The following is a 24,252-nucleotide window of genomic DNA, read 5'->3' as shown; positions in this document are numbered from 1 at the left end:
TATTCACAGAGTAAAAACTAAAGATCAGTCTCATCTTTTGTTAGAGATGGGTCACAGAATAATGCTATTATGTTGTCACTGGAGCACTAGTAACTCAGGGAGACTACAGGGACACTATAGCAACAACTGCCACATAAGTGTAACTACCTCTGCAGCAAAGTACAGCTTGGGCAGCAAACAATCCAAATGGCCTAATCTTAAGGCTGAAAGTTACACCATTTCTGAAAGACTTTTCTTAGTTCCTCTATAATAACTTTCCCAGGGGCATGTAACATAGAAGTTTATATCAATAAGAAATGTATACTCAACAATAAAATTATAAAGAAATACAGACTAACTCATTTGAAGGAATATTTATTGTTCCTTGACAACTAAGCCCCAAAGAGTTGTTGTATTCGTTTTCTATTGCTAATTCAGTTACAAAGTTGGGGCACCTGGAAAAATAAATCTCAACCTGGAAACTTTTTGTTGGGGAGGAAGTGGTGGTGAAACCATCAACCGAAGAAAACTAAAGCTGGAAGTAACTGATAAAATCATAGATTGTCATTCAATAAACAATAAAAGGACTCGTCATACATCCTGCCAAAACAAAAGAGTTACATAAATATTGACTAATAAACAAATATATCCTGCCAGTGCATATTCTGGGCCAACATCCAAAAGGTTAGGAGGCAGCTGGTTTAAAGTAAGATTCTGGGGCAAAGAACAGAGGAGGAGGGTCTCACCCAGTTTCTCCAGAGTTTGTAGCGTGTACACAGCAAAGAGCCTATAATCTGTATCTTTCCTGACAACCGGATTGAGTCTCAAATCTAGTTCTTTGAGGAAGGTTAAAGGCTGTAGGCGGGACACCTCCACTAAGGAAGGAATGTTGTTATAATATAAATTCAGGTCTTGGAGTGAACATAAATACTGGATGCCCTGCAACGAAAAGACTACATTGTGAAACTGCACATTGGGAAGCACTAGGAATCTCACAGATAAAGATGGAAATACAACTATTACTTTCCATCCTTAAACAGTTACCTGAGACACCCATGAGAAAGGCAGGGTTGAAATTCCCATTTACTTGCCTGAGAATAAGAATGCTGCAGCCCATGGGCACTGGATGTGCTATACATTAAATAATTCATAGATATCATACATTTCCTCCTTTATAAGCTCTGACATCCAAATATCTGCGGTCAGTTCTCTACTTTTGTTGCCCCCCATCACTCTCCCAATCCAATCCTTCTCAGTGGTAGCCAGGCCAAGTCACTTTTGCACTTCTCTCACCCTTGCTATAACCACTCTCCTGACCCCAGGAGCACCTCAATTTAAAAGGGGAGGGAGGGAGGCAAAAGAAAGATGGTTCTGGGGAGAACGGCAGGGAAAAAAATTAAGTGTGTATTTATATGTTCTTATATCTCAAGACCTCACTTTTAGGGTGAATGGACTATATGGCAAAACAAAACAATGCGATCTCCAAGTCTTCCCTCCTGGACCAGTCAAGAGCCCCTTTTGTCCTTGTTTCCCCCTTCAGAGTTACTGCCACCCTACAAGCTCCCCATCCTCCAATCAGTCAGTTCTCCTTGGTAGAAATGTTCTGCCTTCTTCTGTTCTATTTCTGTGGACTTAGCAACCCCACCCCCCTCCCCCCACTTCTCTAGCAACAGTACAATCAGAACTGGGACACTGGAGAAGAAAAGCCACAATTTTTCTCCTTTGCTAAAACTTACTATTGAAAATAATTGTTTAATTTTCATGTATTTGGCTAGTTAGGTGCTTGTGCCCAACACTAAATTTAAGGACAATATTTCAAAACATGTACATATATGTATAATCACATACTGTTAGTAGTAAAAATGGTTACCATAAAAGGAACTCTGTCATTGAGAGTTATTTCAGAAAGGTTAAATTATTTTCCATCATGTATTTATAAAATAATGTTTTTATTCTCCTCTCATTTAAAATTAACCTTTTTATAATTGCAGGAAGTTTAGAAAACTCAAAGATATATTCAAAACATTTCTGAATAGAACACTGTTTACAGTTGGATGCATTTCTTTCTGGCTTTTTTCAGTTCCACTAACTTCTACATTGTGAAAGGGTCAATGGTTGGGAATATTTATCAGTGTTTTTGGCCTCACTCTCAGGGCAGTACACCATTAGGACTGTCTTTAAATGTGTCTGATGTCCCAGCTCAAGTAATCTTTTAATGTCGCATTGTAAAAGTCAAGGAAACAATTCTTATCCTCCTCTCATGTTTCCCAGTTGGCATAAATTCATGTATTCCCCAACGCTACACTAGAACTAAACACAAAACATTTCTCCCCTGGGAAAATTAAGCAAAATGATTCAGAACTGCTAGAGATGAATACATGCAGATAAATCATAGATGAAAAAAAATTTGTAAAACTAACGTTTATTAAGTACTTCCTATATGCCAAACACTACAGGAGCCTTATATATGTAATATTTGATTACACGTGCTAATTTGATTAATCTTCACAACAGTTTTCAGCCAATTTACAGAAATGGAACAAAAGAGAGTAAAAAAGCAAATGACAGCAATGTTCACTCAATTTTTTTTAGTCTGAAAAGAGCAATCAGATAAAAATACATATGAGAAGAGGAGACCTAAATAACTCTGTACTAATACTTTCTGAAATTTGTGGGCCAAATACAAAGGGCTGTTATCAAAGAGTCTAAAGACCTAGTTCAACTTGGAATTTCTGCTTTTAGAATCCTAGTTGGAAATTTGATCTAGCTTGGATTTCTTCTTTTGGGGCCCTTAGTTTTAGACCTTGAGATTGGGTCTAATTTGTATTGTTGAACAAGTTTCCCCTAAGAAATGCAAAACTGGAGGAATAATCCAGATCATTAACCAATCCTGGATAGAATCTGTCTTTCACCTTCAGTCTTGCACAGAAGGGCTTTATCAAGACAGCCCCATAGCTGGGCAAAAAGGGAACAGTGGAAGAAATACCATTTGGGGGTCTATGCAAAGAAAATAAAACTTCCATCTCTGTGTGTGTGGGCATTTATATTTGTAGAGCTCTTTCTGTGTGTTTGCTAATCCTCACACTTTCTGCTTAAGCATGCTCCCACCTACTTTCCTAAACTGCCCTCTGCACCACCACCTCCTGGCATGGAAATTTTTGTTTTTAAGACCATCATCTCCTCCCCCTCCTAGAAAAAACTCACAGTAGCAACTTAGGCCATGCACCAACATCATCAGAATCCCCTGGGAATGCCCTGGACCCACCACAGATTTATTAACTTAGAGTCTCTCTCGGAATAGGGACTAAGACTCTGTACTTTTATTATTATTATATATTTATTTATTATTTTTTTTTTTTTTTGGCCATGCCGCATGGCTTGTAGAATCTTAGTTCCCTGACCAGGGATTGAACCTGAGCCCTCAGCAGTGAAAGCAGAGTCCTAATTGCTGGACCATCAGGGAATTCCCAAGAATCTGTACTTTTAACAGTGCTCCTCATAATTTTTTTAACACACATTAAAAATTGTACTATTGCCCTAAGCAGTGATAGTTTAATATAGTTTTCTCTCAGTATAAAAGGAATTTTTTCCCAATATCTTATAATAAAAAAATGTCAAACATAAAAGAATTTCACAGTGAATAGTAAAATTTAGTTTGGAAACATTTAAAAGGAAGATGCTATATTCCCCAGGCTGATATTATCTACCTTTTATTTCTTCCCATCAAAAAAATAAACTGACTGGTCATAGAATGTAGAACTTACCTTCAGGCTAGTGATCAAATTTCTTGATAAATCTAAGGATCGGAGACTTTTAAAATTTCTGAAGGCATCACCAATGGAATGGATTTTTCCAGCGTAAGATCCCTGCAATGAAAGAGACTCCACCAGTTCTGAAAAGAGATCATCAGTAGATATATTATCATCTCGGCTTGGATAAAGAGCAGAGACACTGAAAACAGGCCTTCCTTCCTCCTGTATCTCATCTGTGAAAGATCCTACATTCAAGGCTCATAAGAAGATCAGATCATCCTTTTAAAAGCATCAATATGGGGCTTCCCTGGTGGCGCAGTGGTTGAGAGTCCGCCTGACGATGCAGGGGACATGGGTTCGTACCCCGGTCCGGGAAGATCCCACATGCCACGGAGCAGCTAGGCCCGTGAGCCATGGCCGCTGAGCCTGTGCATCCGGAGCCTGTGCATCCGGAGCCTGTGCTCCGCAACGGGAGAGGCCACGACAGTGAGAGGCCCGCGCAAAAAAAGCATCAATATGGTCTTATGCAGTGACGCCAAGCCTTGGTTTTACAGAACCCTTGAGTTCTCTAATTACCCTGAAGGATGTAGTAAAAGTCTCCAAAAGTTCTCAAAACAAACAAATTCAGCAATCCCACTGCGAGGATTTAGCCCTATAGATAATACTCACAACATTTTGCCAGGATATATAATGTAGACCAGAAGGATGTCAATCACAGGAAAGTTTTAGGAGGAAGGAAGGGAGGGAGGGAGGGAGGAAAAGGAGAAAAAGAAAACTGTCAAAGAGCCCATCAGGAGAAGAGTAGAACTAGATGGCCTAAGCAGCAGTTCATTGATACAATGGACAATGTACTAGATCTGTGACCTTATACAATTCACTTAACTTCTCTGTGCATCAGTTTCCTTATCTGTAAAATGGAGATAATAGTACTTACCTCACAAGATGTTGTAGTGATTAAATGAATATATATGTGTGTATATAAAGATATATACATATATATGTGTATGTATACAAAACTTAGAATAGTGCCTGACACATGGTGCTATATACATGTTAATTATTGTTATGCAGTCATTAAAAAGAATGAGGTAGATTTGTAGATGCTCATATGGAAAGATCTCCAAGACATTAAGCGAGGGAAAAGTATGACTCTGTGTCTGGGTGTGTGATTGTGTTTTAAAGAATATATATGTGTGTGTGTGTGTAGGTATGTGGGTATATGTGTATATATATATGTATATACACACATACATATGTACATGCATACATATATGTCAACTAGACTTCTAACAGCACTGAAAAGAGGAGAATCTCAAAACTGCCAATAGGAGCTCACTGGCAAGTGTGGTGGGCCAAAATGAGAACAGCAACCAAAACTGGAAGGAGTTTCTGCAGAATCCCATTTGCAGGTGACTGCCAGGGGATTGCATTGAAATAAGCTCTTAAGGTGCTGGAGCAGTCTGGAGCAGTCTAGGACCTATAAACTATAAAAAGTATGAAACTGAAGATCCCTTTCAAGGCAAGCCTCATCCCTGAGAGAAATCAGTGGGAGTAGAATCCACATTGAAGGGGATAGAGACAATAGGTTCAAAAGAAAGAGAAGGTCCAGATACAAGTCAGGGAGGGAGGCAGAGATGGCAGTTCTCCGCAAACTTAAAGCCCTATTTTTAGTACTTTGTGAACACAACAGAAGAGGGAGCTCCAAAACCTTGAAACTAGGAAAGCTATTCTGGCCCACTCTTCCCATCTAAAAGTATAGAAAACGTAATGCACTTTAACAAAGAGACACAGAAAAGGTTTACAGTCATATTTTATATGAGGTTATTAAACAAAAAAGAAAAAAGAGCAGAATAGCAACCTTAAAGAATGAAAGCACTCCAAAAAGATACATCCACAAACCAAATGAAAATTTTAACTTAGTATTTCAAAACAAATTTCAAAGGTAAAAGATGTCATAACAAAATATAACAGTTCTCAAAACATGGTCCCTAGACCCCTGGAGGTCCCTGAGACATGTACAGGGGTCCACAAAATCAAAACTATTTTTAAAAATTATTTTCATAATAATATTAGAACATTAATAGCTCTTTTTGCAGTGTTGACATTTGCACTTATGGTGTAAAAGCAAAAACTACTGAGGCCTTAGGATGAGTCAAGGCAGTGGCATCAAACTTCATTCTTAGTCATTGTATTCGTCACCATTGTATGCTTGCAGTTAAAAAAAAAAAAGCCACTTTCTCTTAAGAATGCCCTTGAAAAAGCAATAAAAATGGTTAATTTTCGTAAATCTTGACGCTTGAGTATGTCTTTTTTATATTGTGTGACCAAACAGGAAGTACGCATGAAGTACTTCTGCTTAATACTGAAGTATGGTGGGTGCCTTGAGGGAAAACACTTGTGTGGATTTTGAGATGCCAGCTTAACTAACACCCCCCCTTTTTTTTTAGAACACCATTTTTACCTGAAAAATCTGACATACTATGGTTATTCAGACTTGAATAGTTGGCAGACATTTTCTTGAAAATAAAGTGAGGCTGTCACTTCAGGAAAACAAGTGACAGCAACTGTTGTCAATTATAACATATGAGCTTCCAAGCTGAAATTAGAATTTTGATAAACTTGTATTTGCCATCATAAACTTGATAGATTCCAAAACCTAAAGATATCTCTGATGAGATTTGTGATGATACTAACAAACATGATTTTTTAATGTTACAAAATGAAATTTGCCAGTATTTGGAAGACAGACATAACTCAGTGAGTTAATATTTTTCAAATGACGGATGCCTGATGTTATTACAAAATCATACACGGGTAAAAGATCTGTTTAAATGCAAAATTACCTGGGGAATTCCCTGGTGGTCCAGTGATTAAGAGTCCGCCTTCTAATTCAGGGGACGCGGGTTTGATACCTGGTCGGGGAACTAGGATCCCACGTGCCACGGGGCAACTAAGCCCTCGCCACAACTACTGAGCACGTGTGCCTCAACTAGAGAGCCCGTGTGCCGCAAACTAAGGGGCCAAACGCTCTGCAGTCTGTGCATTGCAACTAGAGAGAAGCCTGTGTGCCACAAGGAAAGATCCTGTGTGCTGCAACTAAGACCCGACGCAGCCAAAAATTAAAAAAAATAAAAATAAATGCAAGATTACCAATGGATTTTTTTTTTTTTTTTGCGGTACGCGGGCCTCTCACTGTTGTGGCCTCTCCCATTGTGGAGCACAGGCTCCGGACGCGCAGGCTCAGCGGCCACGGCTCACGGGCCCAACCGCTCCGTGGCATGTGGGATCCTCCCGGACCGGGGCACGAACCCGTGTCCCCTGCATCGGCAGGCGGACCCTCAACCACTGCACCACCAGGGAAGCCCCTGCAGTGATCATTTTGCAATGTATACAAACATCAAACCATTATACTGTATGCCTGAAACTAAGTTAATGTTATATGTCAATTATACCTCAATTAAAAGATTAAAAAAAATTTTTTTAAAGAATCAGTGGTTGCCAGAGGTTACATACTGTATGATTACAACTATATGACATTCTGAAAAAGGCAACAGGAAAAAGGTCAGTGGTTTCCAGGGGTTCAGTGGTGAGGAATGGAAGAATAGGTGGAGCACTGGGGATTTTTAGGGCAGTGAAACTGTTCTGTTGATACTGTAATGGTGGACACATGACTATACAAAACCCCCACAACTGTACAACACAAAGAGTGAACCCTAATGTAAACTATCGACTTTAGTTACTAATAACGTATTATTATTGGTTCAACAACCATAACAAATGTACCATGTGAATGCAAGATATTAATAATAGGAAAACTGAGAGGGGATATGGGGGAGGTGTGATGGGGGGAAGAGTATATGGGAACTCTTTTATCCTTTCTTTCCTATACAAACTGTGCCTCAGGATAACCAAATAGTTGGCATGAGGAAATATCTTTTTATATAAGTATTACAACTAACAAATACTAAAGAATTTTAAAATTATCATTTTGCAATCCCGAATGAATTAATGGATCCTAGGCAATCATATTCAATGACTGATAATATCACAAAAAGAACACCAGATGTTATATACTTCCTGATGGAAGTATACACCATCACTTATGAAGTGGTCTTGCAAAAAAACCCAAAAAAACAGGGACTTTCCGGATTGCGCAGTGGTTAAGAATCTGCCCGCCAGTGCAGGGGACACGGGTTCGATCCCTGGTCCTGGAAGATCCCACATGCCGAGGAGCAACTAAGCCCTTTCACCACAACTATTGAGCCTGTGCTGTAGAGCCCACGAGCCACAACTAACTGAGCCCGCGTGCTGCAACTACTGAAGCCCACGTGTCCAGAGCCCATGCTCTGCAACAAGGGAAGCCACTGCAGTGAGAAGCCTGCACACCTCAATGAAGAGTAGCCTCCCCTCACCACAACTAGAGAAAGCCTGTGCACAGCAATGAAGACCCAACGCAGCCAAAAATAAAATAAAAATCAAACCTGAATGTGATCAAGCCTTATCTAACTACCAATTCATAGGAAATACAAGGAACAGAGGTAAATGTTAAACATCCTAGGAATGTAGTGAGCAAAATCCAGATTGTAAGAAATTATTCAGGACATGACTAGTTTCTTCAAAAACAATAGAAAATACAAGAAAAATAATGGGAAGAACCTGTAGATCAAATAAGATTTAAGGTAAATATCAACCAATTGCAATAGACCTTACATAGATCCTGATTCCAAAAATTAAAAAAAAAGAAAAAATGTATAGGACAGTGGGGAAATTAGAAAACTAATTGGATATTTGATAATATTAAGAAATTATTGTTAAGTATTTTTAGGTTTTATATGTGATTTTTAAAAAAGAGTTCCAGGGACTTCCCTGGTGGTGCAGTGGTTAAGAATCTGCCTGGCAATGCAGGGTCCACGGGATCGAGCTCTGGTGGGGGAAGATCCTACATGCCGCGGAGCTACTGAGCCTGTGCTCTGGAGCCCCTGCTCTGCAACAAGAGAAGTCACCTCAATGAAGAGTAGCCCCTGCTTGCCATAACTAGAGAAAGCCCACGTGCAGCAACGAAGACTCAACGCAGCCAAAAATAAGTTAATTAATTAAAAAGATTTACTGTTAAGCCATGGTAATTACAAAAGTCTGATATTGGTGCAGAAGTAGATAAACTGAACAATGGAACAGAACAGAAAACCCAGAAACAGACCCATATTTATAAAGTGACTTGGAATATAGCAGAGATAACACTACAAAATAGGTTCTGGGAAAACTGGCTATTAGCATAGAAAAATACAATTATATTATATCACATATCATATATAAAAATAAACTCCAAATAGATTAGATTTTTTTTAAATTTGGAATCCATTGTTTCCAGATATCAAACGAAACAGGTCATAGTTAATTAATTAATTAATTTATTTATTTTTTGGCTTCGTTGGGTCTTCATTGCTGCGCTCAGGCTTTCTCTAGTTGTGGGGAGTGGGGGCTACCCTTCATTGCGGTGCGCGGGCTTCTCATTGTGGTGGCTTCTCTTGTTGTGGAGCACGGGCTCTAGGTGTGTGGGATTCCGTAGTTGTGGCGCACAGGCTTAGCTGCTCCGCGGCATGTGGGATCTCCCCCTACCAGGGCTCGGGCCCGTGTCCCCTGCATGAGCAGGCGGATTCTTAACCACTGAGCCACCAGGGAAACCCCTGGATAGATTAGACATAATGTGAAAAGCAAAGCTGCAGAATTTTTAGAAAAAAAATGCAGGACCCTATTACATCAGTGTAGGGGAAAACTTCATAAATAAGACACAAAAATCACACATCATAAGGAAAAATAAACTTGACTACCTTAAGATGAAAAATTTCTGCATGACAAAGGATAAATATTTATTAGAAATTTTTAGTACAGAGAAATATAACAAAGAAAACAAACATACAGAAAAGGTCTATAATTGTACCACCAAGATTATCCCTTTGGATATTAAAAAGAAAGTAATGCTTATTACACAGCCAGAAAATTCTAACAGTACAGAAAAGTACAGAATAAAAGTAAAAGCCTCTCTCCCCCAAGGTGACCACTGTGATTTTATATAGAAGAATTTTAGAATGCATATACCAGCACATTCATTTAACTGAAAAGTATCCATGTTTTGGGAATTCCCTGGCCATCCAGGGGTTAGGACTCTGCTCTCTCACTGCCCAGGGCCTGGGTTCAATCCCTCGTTGGGGAATGAAGATGTGCAAGCCACGTGGCGGAAGGATAGAAAGAAAGAAAGAAGGAAGGAAGGGAGGATGGAAGGGAGGAAAGAAAAGTATCCATGTTTTATTGGTAAGTAAAAAAAGCAACTTGCCAAATAGTATATATGCTCTATTCCTTAAAAAAATAAAAAAAGGATACCTATGTATGTATGTTTGTATAAGCAACAGAAAAGGAGAGGGAAGAATTTTCTTTTACTTTAGATACTTTTGTATCATTTGAATTGTCAGAATGAGCACAATTTTGTTATTCACATGTAATAAAAACAAGCTAACAAGCAAAAAAAAAAAATCCTGCCACATATTATTCTAGCTGGAAAATGGAAGGGGTATGTGCCCCCCCAAATCAAATTGAATAAATTTTTAAAAAAGAAGGAAAAAAGAAAAGAAAGGTACACCAGTATGTCAAGCCAATGAAGCTTTTCTTAGATAACTTGTAAATTAGGGGAGCTCAAAGTATTAATAGTTTGGAAAAGAAAAACCTGAAATATCTACATCAATCTATCTATATGCACACCAAACCATTATCTTTGGGGGGGGGGATGGGGGATTTCCAAAAGAAGGACCGATTAATACCCTCTTTGCTCACTCATGTAGTGTTTGACTGTTACCAGCATGTATTAATTTTGATAAATTTTAAATAACAAATAATTTAAATAAAATAAAACCAAGTTATTGCATATCTCACAAATAAAAGGTACTAGAGGAAGAAAGGTAACTTTGTTACGGTTAGAGCGCAGGCTCTGGAATCAGAATCCTGGGTTAATAAACTCTGGCTGCATTACTTACGGCTGTGCGGCTTCGGGCAAGAGTCTAAACCCAATTTTCCTCAACTGTAAAATAGCAACAGTAACAGCATCTGCTTCACAGGCTTGTTATGGGGATTAAATAATGCAGGGAAAGCATTTAACACAGGGCCTGCCATTACGATGCAGTGAATTTAGGAAGGCTAAAAGTTGAATCAGGAACGCTGATAATTTTCCCAACATTTCTACTCCTTAAAAACTTAGAAAGCAAGCTGTGTGAGTCAGACCCCAGGTCAGAGGTGGGGTCAGCAGTCATTCCGCCCGTTTTACCTCTAGGACGAAGTCAAGGCACTGATCTAAACGCCTCGAGAGATCAGCTGCTATTCCTTTTACATCAGACCTCTTTCTGAGTCTCAAAAGGAGGCTACGCATCCAGATGGATCAAATGAATCGCCAAGTTCTCGAGGTGAAGACTGGACGAAGAGAGGGGCTGATGAAGGAACATCCTTTCCCATTTCACCCCAACCAGGAAAAGCCCTCCTGGGTCGTTAGTTTCCAAAACTGCCAAAATTAACGCCCTTTGTGGCTCCTCAATAGCACCCCGACCTCAAAAGCCCTTCTCACCGCGCTTCCCTTCTCCCGCCAATGCCCGTCTTGGGGCTCATTTTCCTTCCACTAGTTCAGACTGTCCAGTTCTGTGTTCCTGGCCTCAGAGTCCGCGTAATCTTGTTTCTCCTTCTCCATTTTAGACTCGGCTTCTCTCCCTCAATTTCTCGCCCTCCGCCCCAGACTCCCCAGTTACTTCAGTTCCTTCACCTCTACTTCACTGTAACCCTTCCGCTTCAGTAACCCCTCCTCCGCCTCAGAGATCGCTCCTCCACCGCCGTTCCCCACCATCTACCTCATATTCCTCTGCCTCCCCCTGTTTTCTCCCCTCAGCCTCTAACCCCAAGCTCCCGATCCAGGCCCTCCCGGCCTGGCCCTACCGGATTGCTCCAGAGTCAGCGCCCCCAGGCGGCGGATGCCCTCCTCGTCCAGCTCCCACTGCTCCGCCATTCCAGCCCACCTGCCCCACTCCGCCGCTCACCTGTCACCGCCCGCGAGGCCGCCCGGCGCGCTCCAAGCCCCGCCCCACGCTTCCAGGCCCCGCCCTGCCCCGCGCGCCGCCGCGCTTCCGGGGGCCGTTATTGCCCGGGTCACGCTCCTGCCCACCCGCCTCAGGACCCTAGACCATGGTATGGAGCCCGCCCTGGCGGGAGCCCCAAAACCGCTAAAACTGCGAATGGGTGAGATGTGGCGAAGGATTAGGGCTGTGGGGTTAGGAACCTGACTCTGGGACACGGGGTGGATATAGCCCCAAATTTGAAGGGTTTGGGGGCTAGTTCTGAGGAGTCAGAAGAGAGTTGAAGTGTTATATAGCTCTGAGGGTGTGGGGGACGCCAGGTCTGAAGGGTGGGAGTGTGCTTCTGACGCGGTGGTCTCCATATCTCTAGTTCTTGGGAATGTTGTCTCTGAGGCAAGGCGGTGGGCGGGAGAGTGACCGTGGTGGGTGTGGGGGGATCTGAAGGATTGGGTTCGAGGGCAGCTCTCTGAGGCATGATGGGAAGCTCCAGATATAAAACGTTGTCTCTGAGGAGTTGAGGTCCTGTCTTTTTTTTTTTTTTTTTAATTTTATTTATTTTTGGCTGTGTTGGGTGTTCGTTGCTGTGCGAGGGCTTTCTCTAGTTGCGGCAAGCGAGGGCCACTCTTCATCGCAGTGCGCCTCTCACTATCGCGGCCTCTCGTTGCGGAGCACAGGCTCCAGACGCGCAGGCTCAGTAGTTGTGGCTCACGGGCCTAGTTGCTCCGCGGCATGTGGGATCTTCCCAGACCAGGGCTCGAACCCGTTTCCCCTGCATCGGCAGGCGGATTCTTAACCACTGCACCACCAGGGAAGCCCGAGGTCCTGTCTTTAGAGCATGAGGCAGTTCTAGTTCTAGAAACTGATTTGAAAGGAGCTCCTCTGGGAGAGAGGGCTCAGCGTGGAAAAGAGAGATACCCTTTGGGATGGGGTCGGATGACTATGCTGGGGCTACCCCATTTCCTGCAGTCAATCTGGCAAGAAACCTTTTGTCCTTCAAGTACTACAGGCCCCCAGCCTGTGACTGAGGGCTCTTCCCAGGCCGGGGTAGTTCTGCACTAACCAGCTCCTGAGCAGTCTTTGGGAAGAAAACTCTGGAAAGCATAACCACATCCTTAACCCCAACCCTCCCTCCAGCAGGCTTCTCTTGAGAGCCCACCTGTGGATGGGCCATGTACCTGTAAGAAGGAGGCAAACTCTGTGGCAAGACCTCTTGCCATACCCTATCTTTAAAGAGGAACTGAGACCAGAACTGTGGCTCACCTTCAAGGAGCAGGTTTTATTTGGCACCCAAAATATGCACACTTGGGACACTTTCACTGAGCTCTCAACCAGCCTGTCACCTTTAAGGAGAATAGAAAGCAAAATCAAGAGTCCTTGCATATTTATGCTTTCTGGTCTAGGTGGGGTCCTTAGTTATCCTCAGCTTGTCATGTTCAGCCTTACCTATGTTTAGAAAGGCCAGGACTTAAAAGCTTTGATTAGCTCACTAGATTGGCTTTTCCAGCTCTGCTTCTGTGAGTCCTGACACCATTACAGTTTGTAATCTTTCTCTTCATGTCCCTTTTAATTCTTCTAGCCTCAAACGGGCCATGTATAATTGTTTTTCTTTATATCTGAATATATCAACAAGGCTTGTTAGAAGAGAACCCCACCCCCTTCTTTATTGCATGCAATTATTTTCCTAACTCAGCTGTCAAAATAGGAGATGCAGATTTCTGTTGGAGAAGTGGGCTTTTCCTGCCTTGAGAAACCACCTCTTATTTTAACGTTTTTTCCCCCCACCAACATTTTAATACAAATTTTGAAACATTCAGAAATTTTGAAAGAATTTTACGGTGAAACTATATACCCACCACCTAGATTCTACAATGAACATTTTGCTGTAATTGTTTAATTACATATCCTCTATCCATCCTTCTATCAATTCATCTTAGCTTTTGATAAATTTTAAAATAAGTTACAAATATTGGTACATTGCACCCCAATCACTTCAGCATGCATAATGTTTACCTAGAATTTTTAACCTAAAACCATCAGTTATTTTTTTACCAGCAAAACAGGTTTATTTGGGAGCAGTAAAGAACTGCAACTCAGGACGTGCAACCAGGGTGAACCACATGCAAGTCGGGTAAAGCAAAAGAGGAAACTCTTTTATAGGGAGAAGGGGAAGTTGGGAGGGGCTGTTATAAACAAAAAAATCCATTGGAGGAAACTGGGAGTTTGAAGTATAGTGACTTTTCATTGGCTGAGTTGTGCCAGGCAAGGAGAAAATCTTTCTTCCTCCTGCTGGCCAATAGTAAGGTAGTATCACCTCCTGCTGGAGCTTTGAGTTATGTCTCTTCCGTTGGATCTTTTATTGACCTTGAGTGGCATGTGTGTGAGAGCTCCCTCTTCTGGCCTCCTGACTCCATTTTAGTGAGGCTTCCCTTTATTTTCACAAATTCAGTATTGTTTTATGGTTCTTTTTTAGGTAAAATGTTACATACTATTTACAACTCTAAATTTTTTATAAGAGTAGTGCTCCTTGAGTGTTTTTTTTCTATTAATATAATTTATTATAACAATAGGCCACATGATCATCTCTAGTGACCAGAATATGGTTTGGTTTTTTTTTTTTACATCTTTATTGGAGTATAATTGCTTTACAGTGGTGTGTTAGTTTCTGCTTTACTTGAGTGTTTTTTTTTTTAAGGTCTGATACAGATTGTTTGTATGTTTGATGGCTTTCTGCTTTTTTATAGTGTTGATAAGTTAGGTCATCTTGAAGCAAAATGGACAATTTGTTTATGAATAGATAACCTTCAACTTTTAACAATGAACTGAGGAAGGTTAATGATCTTTGCTGCTTTTGTATATATAAAAAGGAACCCACAGCATTCAGCCATCCTGCCATGGCCTTAATAATGTAATGTCTCTGCAGGTATGATTCCAAAAGAGCCCTGACATAGTCAGTGGGGAGGGGAGCACCTCATCATAACTCTTTCAAAAAGAGCTTTATTAAGATATAATTCACATACCTTTCAATTTACTATTTTAAAGTGTACTATTCAGTGGTTTTTAGTATGGTCACAGAGCTGTGCAGCCATCACCACAATCAATTTTAGAACATTTCCATCATCCCAAAGAGAAATTCCATACGTATTACTAGTCATTTTCCATTTCCCCTCCAACCTCCCCAGCCCTAGGCAACCACTAATCTATTCTCTCTCTCTCTAAATTTGCCTATTCTGCACATTACATATAGATGGAATAATACGTGGTCTTTAGCATCTGGCTTCTTTCACTTTGCATAATGTTTCAAGGTTTCGTCTATGTTCTAACATGTATCAGTACTTCATTCCTTTTTATTGACAAATAGCATTGCATTGTATGAATACATTACAGTTTGTTTACTAGTTCATCAGCTGATGGACATTTTGGTTGTTTCTACTTTTGGGCTATTATAAATAATTCTTCTATGAATGCCTGCAGATTTTGCTTGCAAATTTGCCTGCAAATTTTGTTTGGTCATAGGTTTTCATTCCTCTTGCACTTATCTCTGGAAGTGGATTTGCGAACCATGTAAGAACTCTGTGTTTAATGTTTTGAGGAACCACTGAACTGTTTTGCAGAGCAGCTGCACCATTTTACACTCCCATCAGCAGTGTATGAGATTTCTAATTTCTCCAGTCTTTGTCAACACTTGTTATTATCTTTTTTTTTTTTTTTTTTTTTGTGCTACGCGGGCCTCTCACTGTTGTGGCCTCTCCCGTTGTGGAGCACAGACTCTGGATGCGCAGGCTCAGCGGCATGGCTCACAGGCCTAGCCGCTCTGCGGCATGTGGGATCTTCCCGGACCGGGGCATGAACCCGTGTCCCCTGCATTGGCAGGCGGACTCTCAACCACTGTGCCACCAGGAAAGCCCATTATCTATTATTTTGATTCAGGTCATCCTAGTGGGTGTTAAATGGTATCTCATTGTGAGTTTTGCTTTGCATTTCCCTAATGACTAATGAGGCTAAGTATGTTTTCATGTGCTATTGGCCATTTGTGAATCTTCTTTGAAGAAATGTCTATTTAGATTCTTAACCCACTTTTAAATTTGGTTATTTGTCTTTCTATTATTGAGTAGTAAATGTTCTTTTTACATAGTCTAAGTACAGATTCTTTATCAGATAGATGATTTGTTCCATTATATGTGTTGTCTTTTTACTTTCTGATGATGTCTTTTGAAGCACAAATGTTTTTACTTTTGATGAAGTTTTATTTATTTATTGGTTTGTTTATTTATTTATTTCACTTTTGCTTTTTGTATCTTATCTAAGAAGGCATTGCATAATCCAAGGTCATGAAGATTTTGTTTTCTTTTAAGGGTTTTGTATCTTTACCTCTTATTCTTAGGTTTATGATCCATTTGGTGTTAATTTTTTGTATGGTGTGGGGTAGGAATCCAACTTTTTTTTTTTTTTTTTTTGCATGTGGATGTCCAGTTGTCCCAGCACCATTTTTTGAAAAGGCTCTTCTTTACCCATTGTCTTTTCTTGGCTCTCTTGTCAAAATTAATTAACCATAAATGCAATGGTTTATTTCTGGACTCTTAATTCCATTTCAGTTATTCAAATGTCTGTCCTTGTGCAGTAGCACACCATCTTGATTACTGTAGTATGTTTTTGCTTTGTTTTTTTTGTTTGTTTTTGTAGTATGTTTTGAAAGTGTGAAGTGTGAATCCTCAAATTTCATTCTCCTTTTTCAAGATTGTTTTGATTATTCTGGGTCCCTTGTATTTCCATATGAATTTTAACATCAGCTTGTCAATTTTTGCAAAAGAAAAAAAAGCAGTTGGAATTTTCATAGGGATTGTGTTCAATTGTACAATAGATCAATTTGAAGAGTATTGCTACCATAACAGTATTGTCTTCTGAATTCTTAATTACTTTGTTCTTTTTGATACTATTGTGAATGGAATTGTTTTCTTAATTTCATTTTTGTGTTGTTCATTGCTAGTGTATAAAAATACAGTTGATTTTTTATATTGATCTGTACCCTTCAACCTTCTTGAACTCATTTCTAATAATTTAATAGTGAATTCCTCAGGATTTTCTTTATGCAAGATCACATCATCTACAAATAGAAATAATTTTACTTCTTCCTTTCCAATATGGATGCTTTTCATTTCCTTTTATTGCATAGATCTCTTTTCATTTTCCCTTTAGGAGGAGCCTGGTATGCCTCATGAGTCAGCAGAGGATTTGTTTCATTTCAATGTCGGGGGCTGGCATTTCTCAGTTCCCAGAAGCAAACTCGCTCAGTTCCCAGACTCCCTGTTATGGAAGGAGGCTTCAGCGTTGACCTCTTCGGAAAGCCAGAGGCTGTTCATTGACAGAGATGGTTCCACATTCAGGCATGTGCATTATTACCTCTACACCTCCAAACTCTCCTTCTCCAGTTGTGCAGAACTGAACTTGCTCTATGAGCAAGCACTGGCTTTGCAGCTGATGCCTTTGCTGCAGGTAAGATACTCTTGTCTTCCAGGAGTGGTGATCAGTAACATAGGCCTTACATCACTAAAATATTGTGTCCTTTTATATATTCGTTGCTGAGATGATCCTCTTAATGAGGAAGTGTGATGAGTTAGATAAGGTAATAAACGGTACACTAGAAATGCATGTTCTGAATAAAGGATTTCATCCTGACTGTGCCTTATCTATGCCAGCAGCCACCACAGACCCAGGATAGGACTTTCCACGGCCTGAAAGGGTGTTCTTGGCTCTTGGAAATTCTAGCTTAAGCTTCTTCTTTCTTTTGTTGTTGAATTTTAAAAGGTGGAAACACTAGAAATTGTAGGATTTTCTACATACACTGTGTCTGAGATTTAAAATCTAAAAGACTTGTCAAGAACATTACTTCTCGGGACTTCCCTGGTGGCCCAGTGGTTAAGAATCCTCCTGCCAATGCAGGGGACATGGGTTCGATCCCTGTTCCGGGAAGATCCCACATGCCGCGGAGCAACTAAGCCTGTGCGCCACAACTGCTGAGCCTGCGCTCTAGAGCCCGAGAGCCACAACTACTGAGCCCATGTGCCTAGAGCCCGTGCTTCAGAACAAGAGAAGCCACCACAATGAGAAGCCTACTCGCCACAACTAGAGAAAGCCCGTGCGCAGCAACGAAGACCCAATGCAGCCAAAAAATAATTAATTAATTAATTTTTTAAAAAAGGACATCACTTCTCACTGTGCCTGTTAGGTACACAGTGTTCACTTACAGCAAAGTAAAACGTCCTCCAAACTGCAGAATCTTTCATTTGTCTTCACTTCTCTGTTTTCCAAGACTTCTTTTCTCGGTGTAAGAACTTTAAATACTTTTACTTTTAAACCATCATAGTATCACTGAAGAACATTACCTTCTTTCCTAATTTTTCTCCAGACTACAGAAATCATTTCTGTGGTTTATCTTAATTAGTTTATTCTTAGTTTTTGAACAATGATATTTTTTTAACCTGGAAGAACTAAATATTATGACTGGGAAGGACCATTGGCCATGCTCCATGTTAATCCTACTGTCTGGACAAGGTGTTGTTTATTCTGTCTTCACGAGCGCTGACTGACAAGCCACAGTGCAGCTCAGTGCACTACGAACTATGCCTCTCCAACACCTCAAAGAAGAGAATTGAGGTAGACCATGCATATCTGGGTCATATGGGAATGAGAACATTTCATAATGCATGTTTTTATGGACACTGTTTACAAAATCAGTGTTTTCTCGTAAAAGGTATTATACATTTGGAAATCAAAATCTTTAACATACTCCAGTGCAAGTTGTCGTATATTCTTTTCTTTTTATTTTTTTTAAAGTTACCTACCTGAAATAAAAATTTTTTCAACTATCCCAGGAACTGAGTACTAGAATTGCTTACAATTGGCTTCTAAATCACTTAAACAGCCCAGATTGTCAAGATGGCTGCTGATTTTTGGGGGGGGCGGTTGCACCACACGGCTTGTTTACCGACCAGGGATCGAACCTGGGCCCCTGGCAGTGGAAACGCGGAGTCCTTACCACTGGACTGCCAGGGAATTCCCAAGATTGCTAATGATTCTATACCAAAGCACCATTTTGTGGGGAAAAGGAGGGAGTCACTTGCAGAAAATCAAAGAGATCAAGGCAATTTTTTGAAGAACAATTTTAAAGAGCACAAGCCTATTATACAGTTTATCAGCCCTTTAATTCCTTTGATGTCCTTACTTCCCAAATTGAAACAAAATATATTTGGGAAGCAACTTCTAAATGGGAGGTAACAACTCAGAAGCCAATGAATTGGTCCAATTCCAAAGTTCCAAGTTGTGTGAGCAGTAGTATTTGAGGAATCATATGGATCTGCCTCCCTAAAACAGACCAAAAAATAAGTGCTTATGTTTTGGAAATCGTGCTCTAAATAAACATTTAGGCCGGCCCAGCTGAAGTGGTATTTATTCATTGAAGCAGGGTGTAAATATAGCTGGAGAATCAACAACAATCTCAAGCAAATCAACAGCCTCACTCGTTTCCATCGCTTTCCCCACTCCTAAGGCCTGTCCACATACTCAGGTTCTTGCCTAAATGTACAAACATTTTGCTTGGAGAAAATGGAGTTTGCCAGTTCTCGTCTAAAGACCCTTCTCAGGCAGCCCACCTTAATGCATTCAGCCAGTATTTATTGAAAGCACTGTGGTTACCAGGCATTATTCCTATGGGCTTTAAGGAAAACATAGGATGATCCAATAAAAATATAATATAAACCACATATGTGAGCCACGTGTGTAATTTAAATTTTTCTAGTAGCCACATTAAAAAAAAACCAAGTGAAATTAATTTTAATAATATATTTTATTTAACCCAGTATATTTAAATACTGTCATTTCAATATGTAATGAATATTTTAAAATTAATATATTTTACATTCTTTTTATGTACTAAGTCTTCAAAATCTGATGTGTATTTTACACTTAAAGCACATCTCAGATTCAGACTATCACATTTCAAGTACTCAATAGCCATATATGGCTAATGGCTACCATATTGGACAGCACATATCTAAATTGTTCTAACCTGTTAGTGCTGCTCACTGTAGAGTCCTTCAGATTTAGCCCCTAGCAATAAAAATGGGACTTTGCCTCCCACTAACTAAAGTTCCCATGCACGCAACAGGAGGCATATCCTACACAGGATTATCTATAATATAGTAAACTTTGTTGGAAAGCCATATAGGAGCCAACAAGTAGAATGAGATGGGAAGCTTCTGGAGGACAGGTGCCTGAGCTCACACTGCTGCTCTGCTCTTTACCCTTCCTCATCCTCTCACATCCCTACCCTTTATCTCTCCCGTCCCCCAGCCCTGTCCACCTGCCCACCCCACCTCCCCCTGGCCTGTAGCTTTGGCCTTCAAAGGGCACGCTCAATACCTATTATTGTCTTGATTCTAAGTGTAACATTTATTGTGTATTGAGCACTAATCACAGGCCAAGCACTGGAGATATAGGCATAAACCATACAGCCATACAAGGTCAGATAGAGGTGTGTGCTATGAAGAATAGAGCAGTGTTTCCTGTGTAATAGTGAAGGAGGATGGCATTTCTGTATTCTAGAACTTCTTGGGGTTTCAGAATGTGTTTATATGATTTTCTTTTTGTATGTATAGTTTTTATTTATTCTGTCAGTCACTGCCCTCATAGTACTGGAATTTAGTTGAAAGAATAAAGCATTTACATCTAATCTGCTTGTTTTGTAATGTACTGATGTGTAGTATGTGGTAAGGAGATAGCAAGTGACTGAGGCCAGCTACTCCTTTAGAAAGAGTGGTCAGGGCTGGCCTCATTGACAAAGCAACATTTGAGCAGAAGACCGAATGAAAAAGGGACAAGTCATGCAGATGTCTGGGAAAGAGCTTTGAGGCATAAGGAACAACAAACACAAATGCCCTGAGGTTAAACGAGTGACTTGGGAGAGGCAGACTCAGCAGCCATTGTCAGGTGCAATGAGAAGTAAGGAGATGCCAGGACTTCCCTGGTGGTCTAGTGGTTAAAACTCCGCGCTTCCAGTGCAGGGGGTGTGGGTTCAACCCCTGGCCGGGGAACTAAGATTCCACATGCCATTCAGTGTGGGAAAAAAACAAAAAAAGTAGGGAGATGCCAGAAACAGATAAGGTCAGAGGAGGCTATGGACCAGATCTTGCAGAGTCTCACAGGTGACACTGAAGACCCAGGATCTATTCTAAATGTTATAGGTACCTCTCGGAGATGTTTAAAGAAAGAAGAAAAATTATCAAATTTAACATTTTAAAAGATCATTAGACCTTGGGTTAAGCAGTGTTTTCTCAGGTACAACATCAAAAGCACAAGCAACAAAGGAAAAAATAGATGAATTTTGAATTTCATCAAAATTTTAAAATTTTGTGCTTCAAAGGACACCATCAAGAAAGTAAAAAGACCACACACAGAATGGAACAAAATATTTGCAAATCACATATCTGATAAGGGACATGTATCCAGAATATATAAAGAACACTTACAACTAAACAACAGAAAGACAATCAAATATTAAAGTGAGCAAAGGATTTGAGTAGACATTTCTCCAAAGAAGATATACAAATGGGCAATAAGCACATGAAAAACGCTCAATATCATTAGCCATCAAAGAAATGCAAATCAAAACCATGATGAATTACCACTTCACATCCACTAGAATGCCTCTCATCAAAAAGACAGTAACCGGTGTTGGCAAAGATATGGAGAAACTGGAACCCTCATACATTGCTGATGGGAATGTAAATTTGTGCAACCTCTTTGGAAAACAGTCTGGCAGTTCCTCAAAAAGTTAAACATATCATTATGACCCAGCAGTTCCACTCCCACATATATACCCAAGAGAAATTAAAACCTACAGGATGTCCACACAAACACTTGTAGACAAATGTTCATAGCAGCATTATTCATAATAGCCAAAAAGTGGAAACAACCTGTATGTTCATCAGCTGATAAATGGACAAACAAAATGATATATCCATATAATGGATTATTATTTGTCAATAAAAAGGAATGAAGTACTGATACACGTAACAACAAAGATGAACTTTGAAATGTTATGCTAAGTGAAAGAAGTCAGACACAAAAGACTATATACTGTATGATTCCATTTATATAAAATGTGCAGAATACACAAAGTTAATAGGGACAGAAAGTAGATTAGTGGTTGCCTAAGGCCAAGGTATGGGGTGAGAAGGATAGGGTGAGCAAAAATAGGCAATGGACTGTAAATGGGTACAGGGTTTCTTTTTATCATGTTAAAATAGACTGTGATGATGGTTGCACAACTCTGTAAACATACTTAAAATCATTGAATTGTATAAGTGAGTAAATTTTATCATTTATATATAATATAAAACTTATTCACATTAGATATAATATGAAATATATTTCAATAGAGCTATAAAAACATCATTAACTTCTGGCTTGACATTAGACCTGGAGTCAGCAAACTATTTACATCCCATGGACCAAATCCAGCCTACTACCTTTTTTGTACAACCTGTGAGCTAAGAATTGCTTTTACAGTTTTAGATGGTTGAAAAAAATCAAAAGAAAAATATTTTGTGGCACATAAAAATTATATGAAATTCAGATTTCAGTGTTCATTAACAAACTTTTATTGGAACACACCAAGCTTATTTGTTTATATATTGTCCATAGCTGTTCTCAAGCCACAATACAGAGTTGAATAGTTGCAACAGGGACTATATTCTCAAAGCCTAAAATATTTACTATCTGGCCTTTTACAGAAAAAATTTTGTTGACCCCTGGCCTAGACTCTACTGGGGCAAGGGAGGAGCAGGAAGACAAGTTAGGAGGCTCCTGAAGCATTCAAATGAAAGATAGTGATGGTTTGGCCTAAGGTGGTAATGGTAGATTTAGGAGTGTTCAAATTCTGTATATGTCTTGATGACAGAACTGATAGGGTTTGCTGATGAATTGGAGGTAGAGTGAGAGAGAATGGATAACTCCTCTGTTTGTATCCTGGGCAATCAGGTGAAAGATGTATTCTGAGGTGCAGGCTCAGAGGGAAAAATGAGGAGTTTGGATTTGAATGTATTAAGTTTGAGAGGCAAGAAAATGGTGTTTGTTAAACATCCAAGTGGTGATGGGGAGGAGGCAGCCAGATGTATATGTGTGGAATTCATGGAAGCAGTCAGGTCTAGAGACATAAATTTGGAGTCATCAAAGTTGGTATGTAAATCCATGAGCCTGGATGCTTAGGAATGTCATATCTTGTTCACAGGGGAGATATAAACTAGTCATTACAGGTCTGTACATTAATGTCACAGTGCTTCCTAGGACCGTCTGTAATTTGGGAAGTCCCCTTTGTGTAAATGTAAGCTGCTCCAAGCCTCTCATGCTATCAGCTTGGTTGGGAGTCATAGCTGCTACTGCAGAGTGTGAAATTTTTCTTCAGGGTAACTCACAAGGGTTCAAGGTTCATGGCAGACTGTTGATTCCCTTTCACTTGCCCCCTTGAAGTCCACTGAGGACTTAGTACGTTGACAGTATATGCTGCTTGCGTTTCCTTTTTCATTGCCTTCTGAGGACTTCTAAGTTTGGAAACTTAAATCGTTCCACCTGTGAGTGTTCGGCTACCAGCAAGCAACCCAAAAACGCCTGCATTCCTTGTGCTCAAGGGAGCCAGAGAGTTTTTATGTTGATCACACAAATGATGCTTTTAAGAAAACAGACCACTGACGAGTCTCACATTTCCTATTACTCATGATGTGAAGACAGATTACCACTGTGATCTTGTAAAGGAAGATTATGTAAACAGCAGATATTTATCCCAACAGTGTAGCTCATCTGTGGATATGGGTAAGTGGACAGCTCAAGTGTAAATGCCTTGACATGGCATCAGGGCTCCTCACAGGACAGCCCATCTGCTTGTCCTGACTCATATCCCAACACATATACATACCTACATGCATGCATGGGCACATACGCATGCACATATGCGCGCACACACACACACACACACACCCCCCTCAGTGTTCAGGCATGTCACTGAGCACCCTAAATGCTTTCTCTCCACACCTTTTCACTTGCTGTTCCCTCTTTCTAGAATGCTTCCCCTTCAAGATTTAGCCTAAATGAGGCCCACTGGAAGACTAGCCTGACATTTCCAGGTAGAGTTTTGCCTCTCTGCTCTCAGATCAGTGCTAATTCTGTTGAGACCATGTATTCATAATGTCTTTCTCCCTCACTAGCTTGTATTCTTTTCATGTTCACATTCCCAGCATCTCAGTACTGGGCCTGTAACAGGTGTTTAATAAATATCTTCTGAGAGAACATTGAATGATATACCCAAGATGACCTGTGAAGGCTGAATCTACTTCAGGGTGAGGGGGCTGGAGCTGGCAGTGGAGGGG

At 40.3% G+C, this 24,252-nt stretch overlaps 1 protein-coding gene across 1 annotated transcript in view; it reads left to right on the top strand.

Annotated features, from left to right (window-relative positions):
• Positions 1-11,734: 11,734 nt before the first annotated feature.
• Positions 11,735-24,252, top strand: part of KCTD19 (potassium channel tetramerization domain containing 19) — a gene marked incomplete at its 5' end in the record, with an annotated part of 32,179 nt that continues 19,661 nt past the window's right edge. The window contains 3 exons of the mRNA XM_082677822.1: positions 11,735-11,908; positions 12,022-12,057; positions 17,030-17,326. Coding sequence (XP_082533948.1) covers positions 11,735-11,908; positions 12,022-12,057; positions 17,030-17,326 — 507 coding nt within the window. The remainder of the gene's footprint in view (positions 11,909-12,021; positions 12,058-17,029; positions 17,327-24,252) is intronic.

Source organism: Grampus griseus, assembly GCF_964374135.1.
Source record: "Grampus griseus genome assembly, chromosome: 19".
In the NCBI taxonomy this organism is placed as follows: Eukaryota; Metazoa; Chordata; class Mammalia; order Artiodactyla; family Delphinidae; genus Grampus; species Grampus griseus.
This window is presented reverse-complemented; position numbering and strand designations above follow the sequence as displayed.